This window comes from Leptopilina boulardi, unplaced genomic scaffold (assembly GCF_019393585.1).
Source record: "Leptopilina boulardi isolate dan_hultmark-lab unplaced genomic scaffold, ZJU_Lbou_2.1 LbouV2_214, whole genome shotgun sequence".
Taxonomy (NCBI): Eukaryota; Metazoa; Arthropoda; class Insecta; order Hymenoptera; family Figitidae; genus Leptopilina; species Leptopilina boulardi.
In genome coordinates, this window is record NW_026137768.1 from 5277811 (window position 1) to 5305073 (window position 27263).

Below are 27263 nucleotides of genomic sequence, written 5' to 3' on the forward strand. Positions count from 1 at the left end.
CTAAAGTATTTTCAAATAATCTCTTCAGAATTCAAAAAAAAAAAATATATTCTCGTCTTTTGTACTTATTACTATGTCAAAATAGTAAAAAAAAACTATTTTGATAAATAAAAAACGACTCACCATTCGTTGAATCCCTCGTCGGAAGAATGGTTGCATTGTTCTTTCGCCAGCGAATTTTTGCGTCGGTCGATGTATAGAGATGCAATGACAATCCTTCGCCATCAAATGTCCTCCAGGAGATGCTCAGCAACACTTGTCCTTCCAAAAATGGAATATATATCAAACTAAATAGCCCTCGGAGATCCCTACTTTCAAGTTAAATTTCCATTCAGAAAATGTCAAAAATAACCGTAAAAATAGACCGAGTTCTAAAAAGTCCAAATATGAAGAATTCGATGTCCTCCTTATTTTTGCCCTTATCTTTGACGTACGTGACACCACAAGCCATCGAGGATAGAATCTGCAAAAAGAAAAATTAAAATACTAATTAAAACATTAAATTAATTAAAATGTTTATTTCAAGTTTTTTTTTTTTATTAATTTTACTGTATAAAATTATGAAATGAAAATTCATTCTTATAAAATTAAATCCACTGGTAAATTTTCAAAAAAAAATTTATTTCATTCAAATAATCGCAGTTACTTGACTATTATCAAATATAATTTTGAATAATTAATATTTCAGCCAATTAACACAGAAAATTATAAGGTATTAAAATAAGCTGCAACGCTTATTATATTTTAATCCAATTTTGCTTCTTTTAATACCAAAATGGATTAAAATAAGTAAAATTGGATTAAAATAATAAGCATTGCAGCTTATTTTAATGCTTTTTAATTTTCTGTGAAATATTTGTTTCAAATATATAAATTATTGATTCAAATAGTTTATTTAATTCAATTATTTAGTTTCAAAAATTATTTGGTTCAAGTGATTTATTTGACAGTAATTATTTGAATCAAATAATTTTTTTCCATACATATATAATTTTCTAAAAAAAATTCACGGGTCAGAATTCAATATAAATTGGACAAAAACATAAAATTTTATTAAGAAAATCTACTATTTGATATAAAAAAAACAATATATCCTGTATTTACATGATACGTGAACGAATTTCTTATTAGAAGTAGATACTAAATTTTTCTCTATATACATTAGGACTTAATGAATATTAATATATTTGTGGAAATGATCACAAATTGGTTAGAATTCCCTGGGAAACGATATTAGTACACAGCCCTATATATAATAATGTCTCTATTTCGCGCTTTTCTTAATGAAAGCATGACATATCGCATATTATCACCACCCTATATATACACTACATATATATATATATGAATGAACCCGTAATAAGTTGACGCTTAGCCATATATGTGACTTCTAATATTCCTGTATCGAGGGCATATGAGCCTTCTGACAGATCAGGAAGGGGAACATCAGAAATGTCATAAATTGAGAGAGAAATGTTGGATAGGAAGGGTCTCGTAAATGCCATTAGCCAGTGAATTAACCGTCGGTCTAAATAGATACTATTTACTTCCAGTAAATGAGGCCTCAATTTTCTCGCTTTTTAAAATTTATTTTACGTCTCCTAACACTTTTTTTGTCATTTTCTATAACAGTTTCCCAATTATATGCGCAGCAAAAAAACAAATCTTATTTTAAAATGCATCTATATCGAAAAAAATATTCTAAAATAGGTGCCAAGTATATAAGACCATTTTATTTAATCCTCCGAGAGGTTAAGGCAGAAGATTATATTCTGCGCCAGCGCAGAAACATTTTGCGCAGGCGCAGAATATATCTACTGCCTTTAACTTCCCGGAAGATTAAATTTATTCACACGGTGAGAACAGGCTCTATTTTAAATTTTAGAATATTTTTTTTATAAAAGTAAGCCGTGTTTTTCAAACTAAAATTTAAATGGCTCTGAATTCCAAATTCTTTGTAAATTCAATTTATTTTCATTTTAAATTAAGATCTACTTTAATTTCAAGACTAATTTCACTTAAATCTTAAAATAAGACTTTCTTTTTACTGCGTTATAACTTATATGTTAGACTGAGTGAAAATAAAATTTCCCAACAATAAAACTGTAAACGTCGTATATATATATTTTGACAGCATTTTATTTTTTTTCGGGAGGTGAGACAAAGTATATATATATACAGAGAAAGAAAGAGAGAGAGAGAGAGAGGTTGCGGGTTAAGGAATAACGCAACATATGAGGAAAATAATGTAATATCACACCCTCCACCCTAGGACGGACTCCAGGGACATGGATTTAATGAAAAATAGCTGAATTTGTTGTCTCTGCAGGCAGCGTGAGACTGCCCTGGGCAAGAAAGGTCGTATATCTATATATTACATGTACGGTGATCCTACATGATACGACGATAACTGAGCTAGGCGATTACAGAGACGGGGATATCTTCCTTGCAATTTGTGCCAAGATAGTATATAGTAACCTCGCGAAAACTGTTAGTCCATTAGAGTCAACGTACAAGTCATCAATCTAATTAATCGACCTAACCTTAGTTTCTCAAAATTACCTACATTTTTTTTTATTATTGCACATGTAGTTAAAGATTTAAGAAATTCAAAATTTATACCCGACTATTATTATCAAATAAATATTTATAACTAAATAATTTTTATTTTTTGAAACAATAATTTCTGTATTTAAAACAAATGGCATTTAATTGACTCCAGTACACAGTAAAAACAAAGTCTTAAACCGTTTACACCTTAAATTAAGCCCATATATTTTGCATAAGTCTGTCCTTTTTTAATTGGTCTGACTCCGTTTACACCTTAAATTCAGCCTCAAAAATAGGCTGAAATCAAGATTTCTTTTTTAGTGTGTAAAAATTATTCAATGTAAATATATTTATTTGATAATAGTAAAGTAACCAATTATTTAAATAAAATAAATATTTTTTCAGTGTAATATTTTTAAATTCTTAAGTAGAAAAATACAAATATTTATAAATATATATTTCTAACCTTCGCCTGCATCCAATGTATAATTTATTTTAGACAATGTAAACACACGCACGATTTCAAAATTTTCCTACACTTCCGAAACTGCATTTAAATTATTAGGAAACAAAAATACTTTTTCTTAAGATTTAGACGATCGCGATTTAAAGAATTTCGAACACTTCCGGAACAAAAAATTTACTAAAGTTCTTAAAGACGGTTTAAAATGCAAATTTTTTTGACCCGCGAATTAAAAAATTTCGTACACTTCCGAAACCACGTTTTAATGAAAGAACAAAATACTTTTTCTAAAAATTTAAGTAATCGCGATTTAAAGAATTTCGAACACTTCTGGAACAAAAAATTTATTGAAATAAGGTAATAAAACTTTCAATAAATGAGAAATTTTACTTTTAAAATTACGAAATTTACAATCACGTCGATCACGTCTAAACAGGTCAATACACGAATTACAACTGATTTAATTATTTTTGTGATTTTCCAGCCACATTATTATGACCTTCGGCTTAAGGTATAACCTTTGTATTTCAAACATACAATTTAGGATGCAGCTATAAATATAATAAAATTGCAAAATCCCTTCCATGTATATAAAATACTTGGAAATTATAATTTTAAATATTATTTTAAGGCACTTAAGGGTTTTATTAATTATTATTATTATTATTAGGACAAATAAATGTTTGTCAGTAAATAGTTCTAAGTACATTTTCCTAATGGTGTACGGTTTAAAATATCTTTTTAAAATTCTTTTCAACAGATTTTAATTGTTAAACGCATAGAAAAAGTTTGCTACAGCAGCCAACTACTGTCACATTAAATTACGTTAGCTAATATAGGAGCACCAAACAAATTGGTTGTGAAGTCAAAAAAGTTTGCTGTGATAGTGAATTTTTAAAAATTAAGATTCATCTATTAAATGTTCCAATTTCAAGTTTTAGAACTTATATTATTGCAAAAAAAATAATGCCACACACAAGGCTTGCATTCGAGGTTATGATGCAGGGGATAAACTCCTTAATCCAACCTAGATGCAGGTTCCAATATTATTGATTTTCACGGCGATAACCCGAAGGTCTCAGATGGCGGATGGCGCGGCCTTCTCTGAGTATAGAGACTAGCGCAGGCAGTTAGCTGTCGGTATTTTTCTATCTTCTCAAAATAAATATCGTTGAGTTATGGCGCGAAGAAAGCACATAAAACACGCCTTATATATTTATCAAAATATTGTGATAACCAGTTGGGACGAAAAGAAAAGAGGGAAAGATTTATGGAAGGGGTCAGCTGACCGACGGCAATATGTGGAAACACATAGTAGTAGTAGTAGTAGTAAAGCTACATCAGGATAGCCTCGGGACTTGTTTCTATTCTCGCGAAGAAGTTGTTTCCGTAGAAAAGAGAGAATATTAGTTGACCGCCCCCCATATTGGCGCACGTGGTGACCCGTTTGTTTTTCCAACCCCTCTGACATCACTTTGTCCGCGCCCAACGGCTAAATCGTCCGCCTTTTTGATTTCCATCATCCATCACTAAAAACCTTCTAATCAGCCTCGAAATAATAAAATCTAACAGAATTCTTTAAAATGAAAATTTTAACTGATTTTAATGTAATAATGCGCCAGTTAGATTAGGAGTACCACAATAACATTGCGATTTCTATGGCGTTTCTTTAAATACTGTACCGATTTTAGGTATCAAAATAGAACCAAATGACAATTTAGTACCTAAAGTCGGTATTAAATTAATACCTTTCGTTTTACTGTTCTAGTTACGAGAGGAACCCACTAAAAATCAGAGTTACATTAACTAGGAATGGATTATGGCAAGGAATTTGTTAGGATAAAATCCTAGTTAATGTTACTAATTTTTAGTGGGTTCCTCTCGCGACTAATTGTAAGAGCCTAGGAATTTTTTTTCAGTAAATTCTATTATTTTTAATAATTGTACAAAAGGGCACTAAATAAATAAAATATACGTTTATTCATCATCTGAGAAATAAAAATAAAACCCAAGAGGAATCACTAATGTAATCGATCATCGATTTTAGAAACGAAGTTTGGATGAACAAAGGTTCGTCAAGCCTCTGATTTCGATAGGATTATTTAGGGATTAAGGCGAGGTGCGGTCAGAAATGTTGAAATAAAGTTAGTGTTTGAATGTGGAACAGCAGGGTCAGTACCATTCTTTGGTCTTATCCCAACGGACTTAGCAGATTAAGTGAGGCGCGGACAAGTTTGATCGAGTCTTTTAAGTCTTTCATTAAGGGGTTTCACCAAGAGGGACAGAATTATTATTACCGTATATAAGAAGGAACCCTGCGTCTTGTTTGCCAAACGAGGGGTAAATGAAGGAGTCAGAAAAAGGGGTTGAAAATAACTTGGTATATATAATATATAGAGAACTGGGTTTAGTTTTCGTTATGGGACAGTGTGAATCATCAGCTTCAAATAAACTTCAGAATTCATCAGAAAAGAGGATAGTCGATCAAACTCATCATTTCCTATTCACCCTTTCTTGATTGTGAATAGAAATACTCGGGAAACGGAAAAATTGGATGATTGTGGGGGAAAAAAGGGGTCATTAAGAATTGTATTTTCATGTATACAAGAAAATTGATGATTTTTATGACAATAAAAGTTAAATAATGTATTTTTTCTGATGCAGGTGCAAATCGAGTAAGATCATCCGCCTCTTTAGCAGTAGACATATTTGAACAGCATCAAGGTACCCACATACTCCAGGTTGGTATATTTATAGATAAAAAATTTCCTTTATAGTATATATTCACATCACACACAGTCAATCGATATTTGTTTAGTTAAAAATTTAATTAAAATTGAATTTTAAAACAAGAATTTAATATGAAACACGTACAATTTTATAACTTAATCTTGAATCATCAAAATTTATACCTCTACTACTGTATACCATTGTTCCCAATCATTTAAATTTAAATTCACTACACGTCTGATGTTTACTGACTTTGCATCTCCACAAGCTTATTCCAGGAAACTTTGGACTTCCCTCTGCTAATCCATCAATCTAAAGCTTTGTAAATCTATCACACGTTTCTCAAATAATATAGTCTTCTTTATTTTACAAAATAAAACCAAATTCTAAGAAATTTTTTTTTGTTTTTTCTATTTTAGTCGCTGGACGGCTTCGCGATGGCTGTAGCGGCAGATGGACGATTCCTCTACATTTCGGAAACAGTCTCAATTTACCTCGGCCTTTCCCAGGTGAGTGTCTACATGTTATCCATATACGATCTCCATCTTGCTTGACTAAAGGGGTTGAAGGGTGGGTTATTCTGGTGGATGATGAGATCAGAGAAACAGTCTATCTATAGAGTTCCTTCTAGAAAAGGATACTGAAAGAGAGAGGGGGGAGAGGTCGAAATGAAGCAAAGGCGCATAAGACAGTACGTGCCACCCTCACATGCGAGAGAGGAGAGTCAAGATCTGAGTAGCCAAAGGTAAAAGAGAGAGAAACAGAAAGAAAGAATAAAGTCTCATGGAAACAAGGAAAGAGGTATGGAAAAAAAGGGGGAGGTAAAAAGAGAGATATATGGAAAAGGGGGGAGAGACGTGGAAATGGAGAGAAGGAAAGACAGGAAAAGGGGGAAAGAGAGAGAGAGAGGTCAAGGGAGGAAAAGAGGAGAAGGTTGTGTGAGTTGGCGGCCATACTGGCTGGCACCAAGCATGACATGAACGAGGGATGGGGGCAAAAGAGAGGCGGGGGTGGTCGCATGCCGCTCACGTAGACTCTGCACGGCGGCGTGTTCGCCATTCCTAATGCCGCGGCTGAAGGTGGACGGGGATAGAAAACCAATGCGTGAAAGAGGGACAGAGAGAGAGCAGTACGCTGGATAGCAAGAGGAGTGGGTGGAATGGGGGGGTCCCGGGTACCAGCACGGTTCCGCGAGACCCGTTGGGGCAATCAATAGGGTGTTTCGGGGATTCTGGAAACTGGCGGCGTCGTTGCCACAAACATGGCGGCCGCTACCTCCTGCACTACTCCTTCTCTATATATATATATATCTATAATTCCGAGGCCAATACTAAAAATCCATCAACATCATTCACGCCTCTTTGCGCAATCGTTCTAAATATTTATCCAATACTTTAAATTTCCCGTCAGAGAAAAACGATTTCTAAATTTAATTGCAGATTTAAACCAAATTGTTTTTGATTTCTAAATGAGAGTTTTGAAAATTTTTTTTGTAAAGAAATATCGAATTGCATATGATTTTATGAAGGATACGAGGCATAGAGAATCGTATGGATTTAAATCAGAATTTGGAGTTTGAGTACTTGGTATTCTGGTGACAATCCGAGATAACCCATTCAATGATTCAAGGATGCCTTTTAGTTACTTAGGCGTTAGGGAAATTTACCTATTGGGAGCATCAGTAGAACATATGAAGATGCATAATATATGTCCTTCACACATCTAATAAAAAGACAACTTTTCATTTGGTAGCTGATGAATCACTAAATAAGAAGCTATATAGTGAAACCTTATATGCTATAAAAGAAACTTTGCTGCCACTCCTTTAAAATATATTTACAAATAAATTACACCGCCCTAAGAAATCGCTATATATTTTATAGCAAATAAAAATCACCAGATGCAATCAACGAAAAGTACATTTTCTAAAATGGTAAAAGTATTTATAATAAAACTCCGTAGAGGATTCAAAATAAGAAATTTTTGAATTTAATGGCAACCGAAGTTGGTAAAATTCGAGTAAAAAGTACAGTGTAAAAGTAGTTATTTAAATTTGTATATCTTTTCCTTAAATTTTTAGCAATATATTACATAAACAATTCATACCTAAATAAAGAATTCGAAAATTTACTCTCCTCTGATATAAGTATGATATGAAAGATTTTGATAGTATGTCAAAATGCAAGGCCATAACGAGACTAAAGTGAGTTTTTATGGGTCGCTATTGGGACTGTCATTACGTTTATGTCTGCTTCATAGCATATAAAAAAGAGGCTATTCCCGCTTGGAATGCCTCATAATCTGCTGGAAGACTCTTTCGGAAAACTTAACAACCTTTTCTATTTGAGTCATAAAAATAAGAAGCAGGAAAATTAAAACACTTTTATTTAGAATACATATCCGAAATTATCACTATAATACATAAAGAACAGAAGAAAAAACAATATATTCTTACGAATACGTCATCTTATATATATTTTGCCAACTTTCTAAAATACCATCAGTAATATCAAACAAATGGAAATGAATTACGAGAACAACGAAAACTATTGGTTAATTTCAAGTCAAAGTTAATCGATAATTCGAGACTCGCACCTTGTTATTGAGTAACGTTGAGTTTTATCCAGAAGGCAAATGCTCGGTCATAAACATGTCCTCAGCACCCATCACCCACACGTCACCAATAGAAAACGTTTTCGGAATAAATTATTTAAAAATACATATATATATAGCTGTACTCAACTCTGGCGCAAAATGGACACACGCACTATAGTCTACAAACTATGGTAGATATATCGTGCAACATATATATATCGATGCCAATACATTATTATCATCTCTAATGCACGTGCGTTTAAAATTACACACGTATACCTTTTTATATGGTGTTCGAAGAATCGATGTACGAGGTCACGAAATTCATAGACTGGGAGAGCCGATGAAGGAAGTCGCCAACCTGACTCCTAACAAGGTCTACGTGCACCAACATTATGATATCGTTATACATATACAAAAAGATTATAGATATGTATATATGCCTAGTTTGAATCTTAATTATATGTCCGCATAGCTGTAATTCAATTTGCGTCATAAATAAACAATTTTTTTTTTTAATCATTCATTAACCAGAGGAATAATCTTTGAACTATTTACTAATTTACTGCCTTTATTAACATACAATTACCCAAAAAAAGATGATCATATTTCGAAAAAATAATCATGAAATTTTGAATAAAATGTTTCAGGTGGAAATGACAGGCTCGAGTGTTTTCGATTACGTTCATCGAGAGGATCATGCTGAGGTTGCTGAGCAACTTGGACTTGGCTTATCCTCACCATCCAACTCCTCAGCTCATCACTCCTCGAGTTCTGGATTAGCTTCGCCTAGCAGTGGAGCATCGGAAGAACACGGTTCGTCATCCACAGCAAACCCTGACGGTATTTATATACAGAATGAAAGAGATACATCTGCATTATAAAAATTGATAATCTCAATCAAAATAGGGTTGAAATCAGAAGAATCTGAATAATGCAGATGAATCATGAAACATTTTTGAAAGTATGCCTATGATTCTAAAACAAAAGTAGAATGGACATGAGAAAAACGATGATTGAAGAGGAAACATAGGGTTATTCTGTCGCGAATAATCGTACAATGTTCGTGCAGGTCTTTGGTTACAAGTTGCAAGTCGAATGTAGAGTACGTAGGGGGCATTGTACGTGCCACGTGGAGATGATCGTCGTGGAATAACAATTGGGAAATCGCGGGGGTTGCATACAGTGTGGAACGCGTCGGCAAACGAAACGGCAACCATCCAACCCCTGGCGTCGTCTATACACCAGGGCGTCCGATGACCCGACCATGAACCAACTCGTATAGTATAAGGCAAGCAGTTCTCTTCGAGTACCAACCCTCTTTTCCAAGCCTGTCACGGACGCCCTCTCGTTCGAATCCACGTGGTGCGGTCGACGGGCACGTCCGCCGGCCGCACGTCCACCACCTCACGTGATCATACACCGCACCTTTCCCACCATCTTTCCTACCATTTCCCGGACCCGATCCCAACGCAGGCTCTCATACAAATACACCGTCGCTCCACTTCGGCTTGGTCACGGTTTTCAGGTTACACGTTCATTCAAGGTACACGTCTGCACGCGCTCACCATCTCACGCGGACTTCCGATCAGTCACGGGCGTGACCAAAAACGCAAGAACCCAATTTCGAAACTCTGTCCACCACTACTCTGTTCTCTAGTGCAATATGCCGCGTGTCTGGGTGTCCTGATCATCAGGATTCACAGAACGTGTTCTCCAGAGCTGTAGAAATTCTACAAATCCTTGAGATGCTGTGCACTTAAAGGCTTCAGAAGTGTTTTTAGAAGATCTAAGAAACTATTTTTATCTATACTGATTTTATACCATCTATAATTTAAAATTATTTGGTATTACAACTTAATGATGATGTACCACTTGAGATATAATTTCACTGAAAAAAATGTTTAGGCGATTTAGCTAGGCTCCTAGTCACGAGAGGTACCCACTAAAAATCAGAGTTACATTAACTAGGATTCCTAGTTATGTCAAGGAATTCGTTGGGATAAAATCCTAGTTAATGTAACTCTAATTTTTAGTGAGATCCTCTCGTGACTAGAAGCCTAGCTAAATCACCTAGGAATTTTTTTCGGTTTTCAAATGGTACAAATCATTTGGTAGCATTTGGAATCTAGCTTTTAAATAATGTGAAAAATTTGGTACTAACAGAACTAATTTGGTACTAACCCTACTACTATTCTTGTCCTTTCAGTTTCATCAATAATGGCATTAACGTCAAACGGCCTTTACAAGGGATACGATAGAGCATTTTGTGTCAGGATGAAATCGACACTTACGAAAAGAGGATGTCATTTTAAATCTTCCGGTTACCGAGTAAGTTTTATGAATATTGTAAATCTCGAACATAAACCTATTTTAATATTAAAGGAATACATAAAGCTTGTTTAAAGTATACGATGTAATATTCATTATAATAGTCATTGTAATATTTATTTTAATAACATTGTAATATTCATTGTAATATTCATTATAATATTCAATATCAAAATTAAAGTTAACATAAGCAAAAGTAATAAAAATTACAATTGGTCAAATTTTTTTATAAACGACTCCGTATATAAGTTATAAGATTCGAGGTTAATGATCGTAACGAAACATAAATAGAAAGGCACATTATTATAAATCTACATGGTTTATCCAAATCCAGGTGGTTTTATTACTCTGTCGTTTGAGGCCACAATTCACATTCAGTCATTCGAGAAAATCTACTCCGCCATTAATGGGAATGGTTGGCTTGGCAATTGCTCTACCACCTCCCAGTGTACATGAGATTAGATTGGAAGCTGACATGTTTGTCACGCGAATCAATTTCGACTTCAGGATAGCACATTGTGAACCAAAGTAAGACTCCTAATTCACAAAAAGAAACATCTTAAATAAAAAAAAGCCACAAATTACAAGTTGTTAAAAAGATCCGAGAAAAGCTAATCACTAATTCTTGTTTAGGGTATCAGAACTACTGGACTACACTGCAGACGAGCTAACAGGAATGAACCTCTACAAACTCTGCCATGGAGAAGATGCAAATCGACTTAGGAATTCACATACTGATTGTAAGCGAATTTTTACCATGTCACTATTTAGACTTTAGAAAGAGAGAGAGAGAGTTTTTCTAATCCGACAAAGTACAACTTTATATTACTGCTACTTCTCATATATGATCCACGCGAATACTGGAGGAAAAGAGCGTCGTAAATTCAAAAATTCTCGATATTGTAAACGTTTTTGTCGTAAAGTTACCGTCCTCGACGGATATCGTCGTTTCCCGCATACGAGTATAGGAGTCACGTGCCTTGCCTTTACGCCTGTGTTCCGGCACGGATACAGCCGGGATTAGGTAGTTGGTATGCAGAAAGCGTCAAGCTACGCCGGATGCGGCATCTCCAGCGAGTTGTTACCTTCTCCCCCAACTTCATCCCACCCCCAACTCATGACTAGGTTCCCATTCCCTCTTACACTATACTGGAAGGCAGCTCCCAGTAGCTTCGGTGGTGACAGGTGGAGGGGAAAAAGAAAGGTGGGTTCTCTTGTACCCACGCCACAGCACCCCTTTCCCTCCCTTTCTTCCGCTATTCCTCTCACCATTCCCTTCAATCCTCTCATCCACAAACTCTCTCTCTCTCTTTCTTTCTTAGACTCTCCGTATCCCAAACCCTCACTTTGTCAAATACCTCCTACCCTCGTACAAAAACGAGTCACGCCGTTAAAGTATCCCAGGAACTTTTCCCGAAAGTTTATTAACTTCTTGAAGCTGATACTGTAATCCTTGGTATACATAAATGGAGGAATATGTAAACTTTAAGGATATATGTTTGTACCACATATGAAATTGGTTTTTTGAAATATTGTCCGGAAGAAAATTCATCCTTATTGAAACAAAATTTTAGAACAGGAACAACACAGAATAAAACCTATAAAAACTGATGCTACTAAGAGACAGATACACCAACTCCGATTAAAAATTAATCAGCGATTAAATCCCTAACCGAACAATCATGAGCGGTGTAAACTGCTCCATAAACCCATTTTATCGCTGATTAACTTTTAACCGAATTTAGTGAAACTGGCTCTAATTCTGAAACAACAAAAATGAACCTTGTAGGTGTCACCACATTCTGTGTCGTTCGATAACCAACCCTTATCAACCTAGGCTTTTTCTGTGTTGGAATAAAATATAATTTTCTAAATTAACACTAACGTGAACCATTAAATATACCTTCATCATTGAGAATATTAAAATTATGTATAACAGGTATACTTTAGAAACTAAACAACTTTTGATTCAAATTTTAAACTACTTTTGAAACAAGTTAAAACCCAAGGAGGAAAATGAACTAAACCTGGAACTGACAAATTTTGTATAGTCGCTACAACAAAATCTGTATTCTTGTAGTAATTCCTTAGTAATACTAACAATTCGCTGGTATAACAATACTTCATTGCAAGAAACAATAAAATTTTGTTGTAACAACTAAAAATTTACTATAGTAACAAATATATCTTTAGCGCAACAATAGATTTGTTGTACCGACCAAACAAAATTTGTTAGTTTCAGGTTTTCTAAGTACAAAAATTTATTTTTCTTCGTACCATTGTATTACTTATATCTTTTTCAAAGTGGAAGGAGAATTTAAACTAATTTTTCCATCTAATAATAATAGTACAGAAATATAAAATACAATTAGTAATAAAAAATTTTGTCTCCAATTTCAGTAATAAAAAAAGGTCAAGTCCTAACCCACTATTATCGACTGATGAACAAAAGCGGAGGTTACACCTGGTTACAAACGTGCGCTACGGTGGTTTGCAATTCAAAAAACGCAGAAGAACAAAATATCATATGCGTCAACTATGTCATCAGGTGTGTATACATAAGCAAGATTACAAGTTTTGATACATATGTTTGAAATAAAGTTATGCAAATTTTTCGAGCCTGATCATGATCCTCGACCTCCTTTGAATCCCTTTCTCCTTCTGGTATATATATACAAAACAACATAATTTAGATTTTAACTCGTCATTCTACAAAGCGATAAAAAAATACTATCTTATATGCTGAAAGACCATTTTTACTTTACAGTGGCCGTGAATACGAGAACCTAATTATGGACTGTTGTCAGCTCGAGAGTGGTGTCACGGGTGTTAAAAGGGAGGACGCTGCCGGTAATGACCCTGAGAATGGTTCACCAGATGCTGATCGAGGAGGTGCGATTATTTATCTCAAAAATACGTCTTATTACAAAAAATTATTCATTTCATATTCTATTTGATTATTCCCCTGTCTCGTTTCTTATTAAATTTTTCACATTTAAATCATAAAAATTTTTTTCATTTCAAGAAAAATGATTTTTTCACGGATATAGTATAGCCGTTGTTAAATATCACTGATCCCCTCTATAACATATTATTTGTAAACGATACCTTTTCAGAAAAAAAAAATCAAAAAAAAAAGTATACCGAAATAAATAACGAAGAATATTTTAACTAATACTATGATTGAGAAGAGGTTGTCTCATAAATACATCGGTTATTAGAGAGTGTTGACAAGGATTGATTTACAAAGTACAAAGCAACACAACTTTTCAAATAGACGAATTGTCTAGTAAGATGTATATCCGACATAACTAAATCGTTCTTTTGAGACATCTATACACTATATTGATCCCCGTGGTAAAATACATTGACGCAAGAAACGCCTAGTAGTTCGTTGAGGCGGCAACATTCCTGTTTTGTTACGCTCTCGAAAACGTTAAACGGAATTGAGCGAGACAGAATGAAACGAAACGCATTCAAGGCGTCGATTTTAACATATACAAGAGAGAGAGAGAGAGAGAAAAAGGAGACAACTCACACTGTACAAAACGCGTTAAATCGACCACCTCAACATCTTCTCACCTTTCTCCGTTCAAGTGACAATGCACTTGATCCTCTCTAGATCAATTGCATTATTTCCATAATAAAGAATTTGACATGGAAAATAATACCCTCATTTTATCATCATTATTAAAAGATTGTAAATTCTTTTTTTCTTCAAAAAAAATATTACAGAGAAATGAGATCTCTAAGGTGAAAAAATATATTTCCTAAAAAAGAATCTATTTTCAGAACATTAAATTACCGTTCTGGGGTTTTTTTAAATACAATTGAAAATTGTCCCGAGCACTGTCCAAAAATACACCTGCCTTTAAAATTTACATCAGATCATAATTGAAATTTTATTCTTTACAGAAGGTCGAAGTAGTGGCGGTCCAGCAACTAATCAACATTCAGAGCATTCACATCATTCGCCCCCCGAAGACAAGGAGGACACACGTGGTTCCGAAGGTGAAACCCGAGGTGGACGACATCATGATAATGTGACACAACTTCAACAACAAGAGAGCCAAACAGTAAATCCACTAAATGCAAAAATGCGCGGTAGTAAACGAAAATTAGTTCAAGAAGATGAGACAAGTTCCGGTGAGGACGAGGAGGAAGATGAAGAATCAATATCAAAAACTCCAAATGGCAGAAATCATGCACTAAGTCCAGCATCATCGAATCATTCTCTTTCAACATCCGAACAAGTGCTACGAGCAACGAGTCCAAAAACACGACGAACAGAAATACGACCCGAGTCGTCGGAAAATGCCACAGGTGTCAGTGCATCGGTAAAAGATATCGAGCAAGCAATGTCAAAACATCTACCAGGAGCATCACTCACCAAACCTGATTCACCGGCAATGCATCAACCCACGGATTTTAGTACAGATGCACTGCTAAAACAACAACAGCAAAGAAGTACCATCCAATGGATTGGTGCACATCATCATCTGGGTCATCCGAGTTCTCAACAATCGAGTGCTCCATCTCTTCCAGCATCGGCATTATTAAGGCATCTCTACGCGACGAACAGAGAGAGTGTAATACGAGCCAACGTACAGGTAACTATTACAATCTCAATTAAAAATCTTCTTAAATCTTTTATGAAATTTTAAAAAAACCAATAAATTTTAACAGGGCATAACGTCCAGTGGAACACGAACACCATCATCGGGTGGATATTACACGGACACGGCTCAAAATGGACCTCTACCAACGCCACCAGGCTCAGAGGGATCATCAACCTATGGTGAGCATCAATTTGTCCTGGCGGCTCACAATCAAAAAGGATCTGTCGGTACAAGTAATTCTGATGCATTCACAAGCCTCGTGTCATATTCATCAGCCGGTGGTTATGCAGTTGATTATCATTCTGCAATGACACCACCATCGTCTGTCTCGCCACGTGACAAACAACAACAGCAACAACAACAACAACAATTACATTCGGCAAGTGTTGTCAGTAGTTATGAATCGACAATTTATGGTGATCCGGTATTAAGGCATCAATATGAACCTGCACAACCACTACCTCTAAAGCCACAGGTCTATTCTGCCGCTGTTCATCCAACAGCATTGGATGCTGCGGCAGCCTACGCTTCAGCGAGTCTCGGCGAACAACCTCAATTCTATCATCATCCGGCGGCTGGTCCCGGCTTTCATTTGTATCATCCGACAAATAAGACTGCATCAAATAGCTGGTACAGCTCAGCCTCTTAGTAGTTTCGTCCAAGAACGGCTCGTACTTAATAATATATATATATATATATTAATATATATATATTTTTTAATTAAGTAATATTCTATTGAATCCAAAGTCCTTTTGAGCATATCATTTTTAAAATCAACGTTTAACCGTGAAACGAGAACGAGATCATTGAAGGCAAAGGGGGCATTCAATGCTCCAATGCAATATCAAGTAGACATTCGTTGTATTATATATACATAATAACTAAGTTATTGATTATATGTGAGGAATCCGATGAGTCAGTTTAAAAAAACAATGATTCGCGATTCTAAAGTGGTGTACGTACAACTCAAATTCGATCGCTAGCATTGCTCCATGTTTTTATTTTTTTTTTTAATTTTAATTAACTATTCAATTATACTCTACACTGAAACAATTTATTTAATTCAAGTAATCAGTGACTATTATCAAATAAATATTTAATTAATATTTGAGCCAAATTAAATGGTATTTGTTTCAAATACAGAAATTATTGGTTCAAATACAATTTAATTCAATTATTAAATTACAAAAATGATTTATTTCAAGTGATTTATTTGATTGTAGTCGAGAAACAGAATATTTTTTTCAGTGTCGAAAAAAAAGAATTTAATAATACAAATAGTATCAGTTAAAAATTTTTATAATTCTTATTACTAATGTTCTTATCAATTTTATATATTATTTAAAAGTTTTATTAAAATTCTTCTGTGAATATTACTAAAAAAAGGTATGAATTAAACAACTTATACAGATAAATCTATATCAATAAACGATGCTGAAGTACGCAACTCAATGATTCAAAATTAATTTTTATTTAACATGGAAAATTAGAAAATAGTTTATTTAAAAAAATATTTTTTTACAATTTATTAATTAATAAACACTTCAAAAAATATTTTTCAAACAAACATTTATAAAATTTTCCATTCTAAAAAATTATTTCTGTAAAAATCGTTTATCATAAACGTTGTGCACTTCAGTATCATATCAATAAAGATTACACTGAAAAAAAAAATTTAATTGATTCAAATAATCGGTTAATTGACTATTATGAAATAAATATTTATTTTTATCAAATAATTATTATCTGAATCAATTAAATGGTATTTGTACAGAAATCATTGGTTCAAATACAAATTATTTAATTCAAATAAAAATTATTTGGTTCAAGTAAAAATTATTTGTTTCAAGTAAATATTTATTTGTTAATAGTCAAATAACAGATTATTTGAATCAAATAAATTTTTTTTTTCAATGTAACATCAGAAATATTTGTAAAACTTACAAAAATAATTAAATATTACGAAAACAGTAAGAATTATCAAAATATTTCTTAAATCAAATTCAAATCAAATTTAATTTTTAAAAATTGTATTTCACACCAAAAAATACTTATTTGATAACTTGATACTTATTCATTATGAATAAGAAAAAAAAATACAAAATTTTGTAATTTGCAAATTTTTGGATATATAATTATAAATATTTAATCAACACAATGAGCAATGCAAACGGACGATAAAGAGACAAAGTGCCAAATTTACTGAACTTTAGCTAGGTAAAAATCGCAATTTGATAGAATCTATATTCTGTCAATAAAAAAAAAAAAAAAAAATGAAAAAGAAAAAAAACAGGCGCCCAATAGAAACGTTAGAAAATAATTACAAGCGCCATAGTTTAAAAACCATAAATTTATAAATATAATCCGCAAAATTTTAATCATGAAAATTAATCATTTTTCAGTCGCAATAATGAATGAATCCAAAAGACTGCTTTGATATTATCATTTCACCTGCGCACAAAAAAAAAAAAAACAACAAACTAAGTTTTCAAAGATCCCTTAGGTTCGAACTTCTTTTATTAGAAACCATTGTACTTATATACACCTCGTACAACACTATATAAACAAGCTCTCTATACCGATTTATTTCCCAAAAAAAAAAAATTTAATTTTAAGTGTCAAACAATCATGACAAAATCTATTTTTTAATTTTCTAATTTTTACAAGATTAAAAATCTTCTTTGTAAAAAAAATTTAATTTTTCAACTGAATCAATAAATTATTAGTCAATTTTTTTTTCTACTAAAATGTTTATAAAAGCCAAAATCACATTTTAAAAATACAAAATGTGTTTTTGGTTTTCAAAACAATTTAAAAAAAAAAAAATGATTTACAATAATCGATTCAATATTAAATTTTTCACTTCTTATTTAGTTTCTTTAAAAAGTATTTATTCCTTATTATAGTATTACTTGTTATCTAGGGGATTAAAATTTTTAAGTTTTTCTCCGAATGTTATATCACTGAAGGTATTATTAATTATAAAATAAATGTGGAACCAAATTATATACCCGATTATTGTTGTATCACTTAAAAAAAAAAAAAAAAAGAAAAAGCTATAGACATATAGAAACAATTTATAGGTCTGTGCTCGGGTATATATTATATAATGTGAAATGATGTACATATTTGTGTAGCTATGCGGCAAAATACATACAAACAGAAATATAAATATATATGTATAAATGAGGCAATACAAAGCAATGTTATTGTAAAATCGATACTAAATTTAAAAAAAAAGGCATTTCGTGCTATGTAAGCTTGTACAAAAAAAACTTGATATAAAAAAAGAAATTCAATACGGAATGTCATTTTATATTTGTTTTGTTACACATTGCAATTTTTTTTTTTTTTTGAGATTTTGTTTTCAATTATCAAAATCAAAAATATAGCAATCTCTTCATTTTGGGGTCGTGCAATTTAACAGCTTCGCGTTGGTAAAACCGAAAAATTCTGATTTGCGTCCTTCCAAAAAAAAAAAAAAAAAAAAAAAAAAACGAATTATTCAATTTATATAAACAACATACGTGCGCGAAAAGGCACGGAAAGTGTGATATAGTAAAATGTATAACGAATATAATAAAAATACTGATGTGCGCTAAAGAATGATACGGAAACTGAATGACGAATTTGGTTATTAGACATTCTATGTGTTAAATATATATATATAAATAAATAAATATGATATTTTTTGTTGATTTAGCTGTACAGATTTACTTTACGATTGTTAATTGTAATTAAAATACAAGCGAAGAGTGCGATATAAAGTTGGCGCGAACTCAAGCGTAATCTGACTTTTTTTGTACCTATTTAAATATATTGAGAGAAGTAGATTTATTGGAGAAAAAATAAAAATTCTCAACTTGTCTCTAAAAAAAAAATTGTTTTTTCTCTACATCCTGAAACAATTATTTTTTAATACGAATTTTATTTAACTGAATTTTATTATTTTATCATATGCAAATTTTAAACCAAAATAATTCGCTTTAAAAATATTTATTACTAAATTCATCATAATTAACTAATGATAAATTTAAATTAAATATTTTATTGAAATATTAGAAAAAAGATTTAAAAAATTAATTAACATTATTATTATAATAAAAATTAAGTCATAAGTTTAAATTTCTTGTTTATTGTTTTATATTTTATCAGCTGTATTAAACATCTGTCAGTTTTTTTTCACAAAACACTAAAGCTTAATAAAAAGCAAAAATATTTACATAAATAACTTTTGTTATTTGTCAAAGAAACAGATTTTAAATATTTATATATTCAAATATAAAAAAACATTATTTTCAAATAAAAGTACAATATATTCTTAAATAATAATTTTTTATGTTTGATCATAAAAATATAAAACAAAAAACATATATACTAAAATATAAAATAAAAATATAATTTTTTAAAAATAAACGTTACTTATAAAAGAAACGTCATCAGATAAAGAGTAAAAGATTGCAACAAGAACGTGAAATTAACTTAATACTTTATTACGTCTACTTAATGACAATTATGATCTTTTGGTTGGATGAATGAATGACAAATGTAAGTATCTAACTCCAACTAGTTTTTTTCTTCTCGTATAAAAGCGCTTATCGGTCATAAAAATATCAAAGATAAAATAAAATTTGGTGCATCAAAAAGAAAAAAAAAAAAAAAAAAAATTGTAACACATTTTACTGAAAATACCAAAATAAGGAGTAGTTATCAATTATTACATCTCCATAATAAAAGAAAATTAAATCATTTGAGATTTTTTTCTTTATCGTAAAAACTAAACTGAATTTTTTATATAATTTAAAAAAACTGATTTGTACCTAGAGTGAATAGGTCTTTGTTTTTTCGTTAGTTTGACTTTTGCTTAGAATTATGTTTACTAGAGTGATTTACAGAACTATTAACTGGTGTATTATTCACTGAAAGATCAGAAATGTCTTCGCTACTGTCACTTCGAATATCGCCTTCCATCTGCAAAAAAAAAAAATCAATTATCAATCTCGATCAAATTAACAAAATAATATTTTTTTTTTTAATGATTACACTTACTTGGCCAGCATAAAAGGCATTGTATGCTATCCTCAATATTAACCATGTCCAAAAAGCGTGGAGGATTAATAATAAACATAGCAGTGAATTGAAAATATAATACGCAGGGAACATTGGTAATAACTTAGGTGCTTCTATGGACGTACTGAAAAATAATAATTTTATTTAAATTTCTGTTCAAAAAATAAATAAATAAATATTTTTCTTTTGCATAAAAATTTTAATATCAAACCTATAAATAATCCAAAAAGGATAAACTCCCATACGCGTGACAATCCATAGAATTGTAAAAATTACAAATACAAAGTCACACACTCTTTGGTATTTGGCGTACTTTGCTATTTTTGCAGCCTAAAAATAAAAAAAAACAAATGTCATGTTTTTTTTTAAAAAATTAAAAAAGAAAAATTCTTTCAATTACCTCTAAGAAAATATCAGCACAATCATGTACAACGAGAACAAGAGATCCAATTCTAGTCAAGTTTCCCACCCAGGAAAAGCACATAAGAACAATTGTTGCTATATGATGGACAAACATTTGCCAAAAATCTTTACGCCTTACATCGAAAAATTGAGAGAAACTGAGTGACCAATAAAATGCCATTGATACCATGTAATACCACCAAATGTCATTTGTTACTGCATGATATGGATAATTATAATAACAATGCTTTATATCCCACAGCCATGGTTTGTCCCATAAGACAACGAGACCATAAATAAATGAATACGAATAATACAAACATCTCCAACTGAAAAAAAACAAATAATTGAAAAAAATTGTCTCTCTAATTAAAAAATATATTTCTATTAATTACAATTATCAATATTAATAACAGAAAATAATTAATTTCTTCTGGAATTCAATATACAGAAAATCTGGGCTAATGGATTTTTAGAAAATATTCCAGTTTTTCTCAGATTTTATTCAATTTTTTTTTTATTTTCTTGCATTCAAGTTACTAAATATGCAAGTAAAAACTGATTCAACTGCTTGCACTTTTAGTAACTAGAAGTTGCACTAACCTGTTTTCACAAAACTTTGTAAGTGTCGACGGCCTGTCTTGAGAGCGTCGTAACCTCAGCCATCTTTCTACTTGTCGTTCAGTCCAATCTACTTGCTTCGCCAAGGCTAATATCTACAAAAAGGATTAAACGTTACTTATATTACATAACAATTTATTCTCAAACAGCTGCAATAGACATTCTATATAAGAGATTAAATTACTCCATATCAATCCTTAGAAATATGTCAAATATATTCACAAACCGCATACATAAATTTATAAAGAAAAAAAAAATATTAATTTCACTATCAAATTAAAGAGTATAAAAATAAATGAAAAATGGAATAAAATAACAAAAGCGATAGAAAAATTGACACAAATTAATTGATTGATTAGAATTTCTACAAATTAAGAAAAACATTTAAAATCTTGAAAAGCCATGAATATTTTTTCATTTTTCGAAAACTGATAAAATACTTATTATAATGAATTTTTTTAAACTATAAAAAATTACGCTCCTCCTGAATTGTACATAGGCATTTAAACGAAAAAAATTGAAAACCTTTTTTACAAAAGATAATGGAATTATTTTAAAATAGAATAAAATAAGTGAAACAAATATGTTTCTATGAATTTTAAAGTTCCGTCACTCACTCTTGATAAAAATCATTTACACTCAAGGAAATGAAATAGAATTTTAAATTAAAAATTTTTTTTTTTAAATAAATGATAATTTGTAACAAATTTTATACATTTTAAGTACCTACTTGAATAAAAATTAATAAAAATGATAAAAGTTAAAAAAAATAAATAATAATGATAAATAGAAATAAAAAAATTTTATGAGTAACGATATTGTAAATTTGTATATATTTTTTTTTTCGCTACCCTAGTTTCTATTGTTCGAAAAAGTGTCCATCGATTTTAAACGACCGGAAAATGTTCTTCGATTTTCATAGACCGGAACTCAATAGAAATTTTTTATATAGACCGAAAAATGTTTCCAAAAAAAATACAAAAACTTTTCACAAATTTCAAAATCATTTTTCTCAAAATATTACTTTGAATTTTTAATGTTAATTAAAATTTTAAAACCATTTAACAAAATTACTTAAAACAGGTTCAAAATTTTATTTTCGTCTCTTCATTTATATTTTTCAAAAAAGATTATTTTTTTTTTATATTTAAAATTGTATTTTTTTATTTTCCTCAATTCTATCAAGAAAATAAAAAGACATAATCGTATATATTGTAATGAGTAGTTTTGAACGTAAGGTTTATATATATACGTATAATAAATTGTACAAGACACGCAAAGCTTATATAGTTTTGATATAATGTAAATTTTAAAAATACATTATACAAAATATTTCAATTGTCCTCTAATTCTATTGTTTTTTTGATTATTCTTTTTGTGCTCAACGAATAATTTCAAAAATACTTGAAGAGAGATAAAATAAAAATTTTGAAATATTAAATAATTGACTATTGAAATATAGTGTCATTAATTGCAAAAATTATACCTGTTTATGTTTAATCTGTTTGTTTCCATAGGCTTTTTCCAATACTGGATTAGGCTGTGCTTTCTTGCTACGATTTGTTTTTATTCCAAGCCATTTTCCAACTGGACTAAAGCAATACCTATAAACAAAAATATATAATTAGAAACACCATTTTCCGTTATTAATAATTTATTTAAAAAAAAATTTTTTTTTTTTAATTTCTCTTTATTATTTCAAACAACTCTTTCTGTAATTTCTTTTAACATCTGTTAATTTTTCTAATTTTAGAATTTAATCACATGAAATTATTTCACATATCTTTCATGTTGTAATTACTTTTATTTTTATTTAAACAACACTACTATTTTTCTGTTTTTATCATTTAAAATGACCCTGGAATCAATACTAATTACTTGTGCTGATAATTAACTATTGTATATATATAGTTATTATTTTTTATTTTATTTATTTTTTACGAATACATAATTTTTTCATATTGTTAATATATTATAAAGGTTTTAAAAAAGTTTTAAAAAAGTTTATAAATTATACTAAATTGAGAAAAATCATTCTATCGAGAAGTTACTTTCTGCACCACTTATTTTGTTTCGTTAATTTCATAAAAAAAAAAGTTGATTATTGCTTTAACCTGCAATTATCTTATCCAACTTTATTATTTTAGTCATTCGTACAGATTACTGCATCGATTATCTACAATGTTTTTATGACTTTCAGTGTACGAATATTACATTATGGTCACTTTTTTTTCTAAAAATATGACATAATCAAGTTTAGTAAGAAATTTCTTCTAATACAAATGGATTTGGGCCATGATAATAAAAGCAAGGCAATGAAGAAAAACATTGATTTCCTTAAAAATTGATTTTTCCATTACATTAGTGACCTCGAAAGTTTTTACAACATACAAGAAATATTATATGTATATATTTCTGATTCCAATTAGGGTTCACAATATTATATACATAGTTTTCAAAGTCTCGAAAAAAGAAAATAATACTATTTTCATTGTCATTTATTATTATTTTTCTTAACTGAAAAATTTAATTTAAATATAGAAATACAGAAAATCAATAAAAATAAATTACACATGATTCATGTAATAGCATTTTACTCATCAATCATAAAAAAAATAAAGTGGATTAAATAAAAAATTTGATTTTCTAGTATATAGAAAATTATTTCCGGAAATGAAAATTTTCATTTGGAAAATATTAATCTACGAAATGGAATATTATCTGTAATTACTTTAAAAATAAATAACGGGCAAATTATCACATAAATATATATATATATATATGTATGTACTTAAAAATATTTTTAAAAAACGGAATAAACAATAAGACAATGATATAAAAAATTGTTTTTCATTGTAAATAACGAGAATATCTAGAGCGTTATCTGCAACATTTGCTAGTAATAAAATATAAGCATTACTTTGATTAGTCACCAATTGATGGTATATGTCTATCTAAATTAACTCCTTGACAGTACCCGCAGATACAAATAATATATATATATATATATATATATATATATATATTTTACTTTTAGAAAAGAAAGTTAAAAATAGTAATATATTATATTTTCTTTGAAATAACACTATAACGGTAAAATGCTATTTAGTAAATTCTTTAAACAGAACTGTGTTTGAAATAAAATAGAAATTAACCTTACCAATCAAAATTGACCGCATGCTAACTTTATATTAAAATTATATGGAAAAAAAATATAACTCACCTTTCGACAGCATATCTGATTCCCAAAAGAATAAAGGCCATTGGAATTGGATATAATAAGTGTCTATAGTCGGCATATTTATTCGTTGAATTCGGCGCTATGTCGTCCCACGTCGTATTCGGAGGTAACCAAATATCAGGTGACCAAAATGTTGAAGAAATATTTGTTAGAATATCCATTGTTCAAGTTTTAAATGTCAATAATTCTTGTATTTAATGACGTTTCACTTTATTAATAATCGTTAAACAAATACTGCACAAAATTTTTCTTATTCTATACACAACACACTACACCTTAAACACACCGAATACCATTTTCATTAACAAAGTAAACCGCCCTTCGATGTCTCAAGACTTGGTTCATATGCCGTTCATCGGTTACCGAATGACCACGCCGATGTATACCGAAGCTGAAAAATGACATTTACACGCCATCTTTTGAGGTTAGGAGGACAGTTTACAAAACGGTAAAATGACCAGAGTGCGGCGTGTACGTCACGCGCAAATATAGGTAAAACGTAAGAAACTTGGATTTTTAAAAATGTACAAAAAAATATAATTATTAAACAAATATATATTATTCAAAATATGCATTTTTGTATGTATTTTGCCGATGCTAAACAAATTTTATACACTTTTATTTTCACATAGCAATTATTTTAAATCTTCTTAAATATACGCAAATTCTTGTAAAATATTTAAAGCATTTTTACGTGTTACGTTAAATACGTCTATAATTGTGAAAATAATTCCCATTCCTGTGTGAGAAAAAAACTACAGAAAATTATTAGTTCTAATTCTAGTTCATTACAAAACCCTATTGTTATAATTTTAAAAAAAATATTTAATTTAGTTTTTACTTAATTAATAAAATGTGAATCTTTTATTATTATTATTATTAATCAAGAATTATAAAAGCTAAAGTATTAAATAGAAATAGAAATAGAAATAATGATGGTGAGTTATTATATTTATGTTCACATTCTAATATTCTACGTAATTCCTTATTATAACCATACTTTTATAATTGTTGATTTATTTCATAAAAATTGACTGTCAAATACAGTTTATTGTTTAAATTAACAAAAATAATAATTTTAAATGCTTCATAAATATTTCTAGAATGTTTTGTTTTTTTTGACAGGCTGCTACTTGTTGTGTTTGTCGACGTCATTTGTCAAAGGAAATCGATAAAAAGAACATCTTCAAAAATAGTCTTGTGATTAAATCTAATTTAGATAAAACCGAGGAAAAATGTACATCAAGTGAAAAAATGAGGTTATACTCGGCAATAGAATTAATCATCGGGCGAAAGGTAAACATTTTATCTCTACTTAATATTATATTACAAAACAACTATTGAAATAAATCATTTTTTTTTTAAAAAAGCTATCCAAATCCAAAGGATCACAATTCAATATCTGCGATCAATGTTATCGAAAATTGGAAGATTTAATAAATTTCCGAGCTCAAATGTTGATATCTTTTGGAACAACATTTCAAGAACAAAATTCTTGTTTATCTATGCAAGAAATAATTTCAAACAGTAAAAGAGAAAAACCAGAAGAATATTCCAAAGACAATTATCTAAATTTTAATGAAACATCGAATTGTCCTAAACAAACAGATAATCAATTGGTTTCAGATGATCTAATAAATGTTGATGAAAACAGTGATTCAATTGATTTTACAACTATTTACAATTACAATGAGAATAAAAATGATTTAAAAAATAGTAGCAAATTAAAAACAGATCAAAGAAATAACAATCTAAACGATTCGGATTCTTCGAATGATAATATAGATGTTCTAAATTGTGTTGATAGTCCTACACGAATTTTAAAAAATGATATTGAATCAGACATTGATGTCTGTTCCGGTGAAGATGATGAAATTTTAGAAATAGAAGCCACTAAAAGAAATGTAATTTTAAAAGAATCTGAAAATTCATCCGATTCTGAAATTGAAGTTTGCGATTATGAGCCAATTGGAAAACGAACAAGAAATTTCAGTGCTGTTCATTCATCGATTAACATTTAAATGTTTAAATATAAAAATTCATTTCATGAATCAAGTGGAATATTTCGTTTTGTATCAATAAGGTGTGTGTACAAAAAAAAAAATTTATTTAATATTTCTCTATAGTAGAAATAATTTCTGCATTTGTATTTGTGTTCTATGTTTACTAATATTTAATCTAAATTAAACTATTAAATTTAATAATGCTGAATCTAAAGTACAAATTAAACCATAAGAAAATGGACAAATTTTATAAATCTGACAACGTTGTCTTTAAATTTACGTGTTGTTATGTATTATTAGTATTATAAATGAAAATTACTCTTAAGAAATTTAATAAGGATAAATAATCTGTGATAAAAAAAACTTGAATCAAAAATATTTTTATCACTAAATATTACTATTAATTTTTTTCACTTTAATCTCCGACAAAAAAACTTCTTTTGTTTTTATAACCAATGTTTGCGTTTATTACTATCTTTTGTAAATAATTAAAATTACCAATAAAAAGTGAATTATATAGAAATGGTATAATTTTTTTTTTTTGAAGTTTATGTTAATTTTTATGTTCAATATTAATATTTGATGCCTACTTATTGTAAATAATACCAAAAGTAAAAATAAATAACTTTGACAACAAA

General features: G+C 30.1%; 3 protein-coding genes across 9 annotated transcripts in view; 2 read left to right on the top strand and 1 right to left on the bottom strand.

Annotated features, from left to right (window-relative positions):
- The window catches only part of LOC127279269 (protein trachealess), a 219988-nt gene extending 203459 nt beyond the window's left edge, over positions 1–16529 (top strand). For 2 of the 6 annotated variants that reach the window (XM_051301524.1, XM_051301526.1), the window contains 10 exons: positions 5678–5754; positions 6163–6252; positions 8989–9181; positions 10548–10669; positions 11004–11197; positions 11303–11409; positions 13070–13217; positions 13437–13561; positions 14585–15279; positions 15356–16529. In XM_051301524.1, coding sequence (XP_051157481.1) covers positions 5678–5754; positions 6163–6252; positions 8989–9181; positions 10548–10669; positions 11004–11197; positions 11303–11409; positions 13070–13217; positions 13437–13561; positions 14585–15279; positions 15356–15937 — 2333 coding nt within the window. In that variant the 3' untranslated portion in view covers positions 15938–16529. The remainder of the gene's footprint in view (positions 1–5677; positions 5755–6162; positions 6253–8988; positions 9182–10547; positions 10670–11003; positions 11198–11302; positions 11410–13069; positions 13218–13436; positions 13562–14584; positions 15280–15355) is intronic. The other 4 variants (XM_051301527.1, XM_051301528.1, XM_051301525.1 and 1 more) reach the window with 3 other exon arrangements.
- Positions 1–27120, top strand: LOC127279277 (serine/threonine-protein kinase pakA-like). 2 transcript variants are annotated; one of them, XM_051301538.1, is made up of 4 exons: positions 1–10; positions 25538–25560; positions 25748–25918; positions 25993–27120. In XM_051301538.1, exons 2-4 carry the CDS (start codon positions 25555–25557, stop codon positions 26641–26643), a joined length of 828 nt encoding a protein of 275 aa, XP_051157495.1. In that variant the 5' UTR covers positions 1–10; positions 25538–25554; the 3' UTR covers positions 26644–27120. The 2 variants fall into 2 exon arrangements, with proteins under 2 accessions (XP_051157495.1, XP_051157494.1); XM_051301537.1 differs by lacking the exon at positions 1–10 and having other exon boundaries at positions 25377–25560.
- LOC127279274 (ceramide synthase 6) lies at positions 19761–25011 on the bottom strand. Its single transcript, XM_051301534.1, has 7 exons — positions 24605–25011; positions 22868–22985; positions 21364–21476; positions 20759–21089; positions 20570–20688; positions 20338–20482; positions 19761–20259 (listed from the first exon to the last, which is right to left on the bottom strand). Exons 1-7 carry the CDS (start codon positions 24781–24783, stop codon positions 20137–20139), a joined length of 1128 nt encoding a protein of 375 aa, XP_051157491.1. The 5' UTR covers positions 24784–25011; the 3' UTR covers positions 19761–20136.
- Positions 27121–27263: the final 143 nt, after the last annotated feature.

Coding starts and splice junctions, on each gene's coding strand:
- LOC127279274 (XM_051301534.1), bottom strand. CDS start 24,783: ATGGATATTCTAACAAATATTTCTTCAACATTTTGGTCACCTGATATT. Junction 21,090..21,363: donor ACAAAGTTTTGTGAAAACAG/GTTAGTGCAACT, acceptor GTTTTTTTTCAG/TTGGAGATGTTTGTATTATT. Junction 20,689..20,758: donor GTGCTGATATTTTCTTAGAG/GTAATTGAAAGA, acceptor TTTTATTTTTAG/GCTGCAAAAATAGCAAAGTA.
- LOC127279277 (XM_051301538.1), top strand. Junction 25,919..25,992: donor AATTAATCATCGGGCGAAAG/GTAAACATTTTA, acceptor TTTTTAAAAAAG/CTATCCAAATCCAAAGGATC.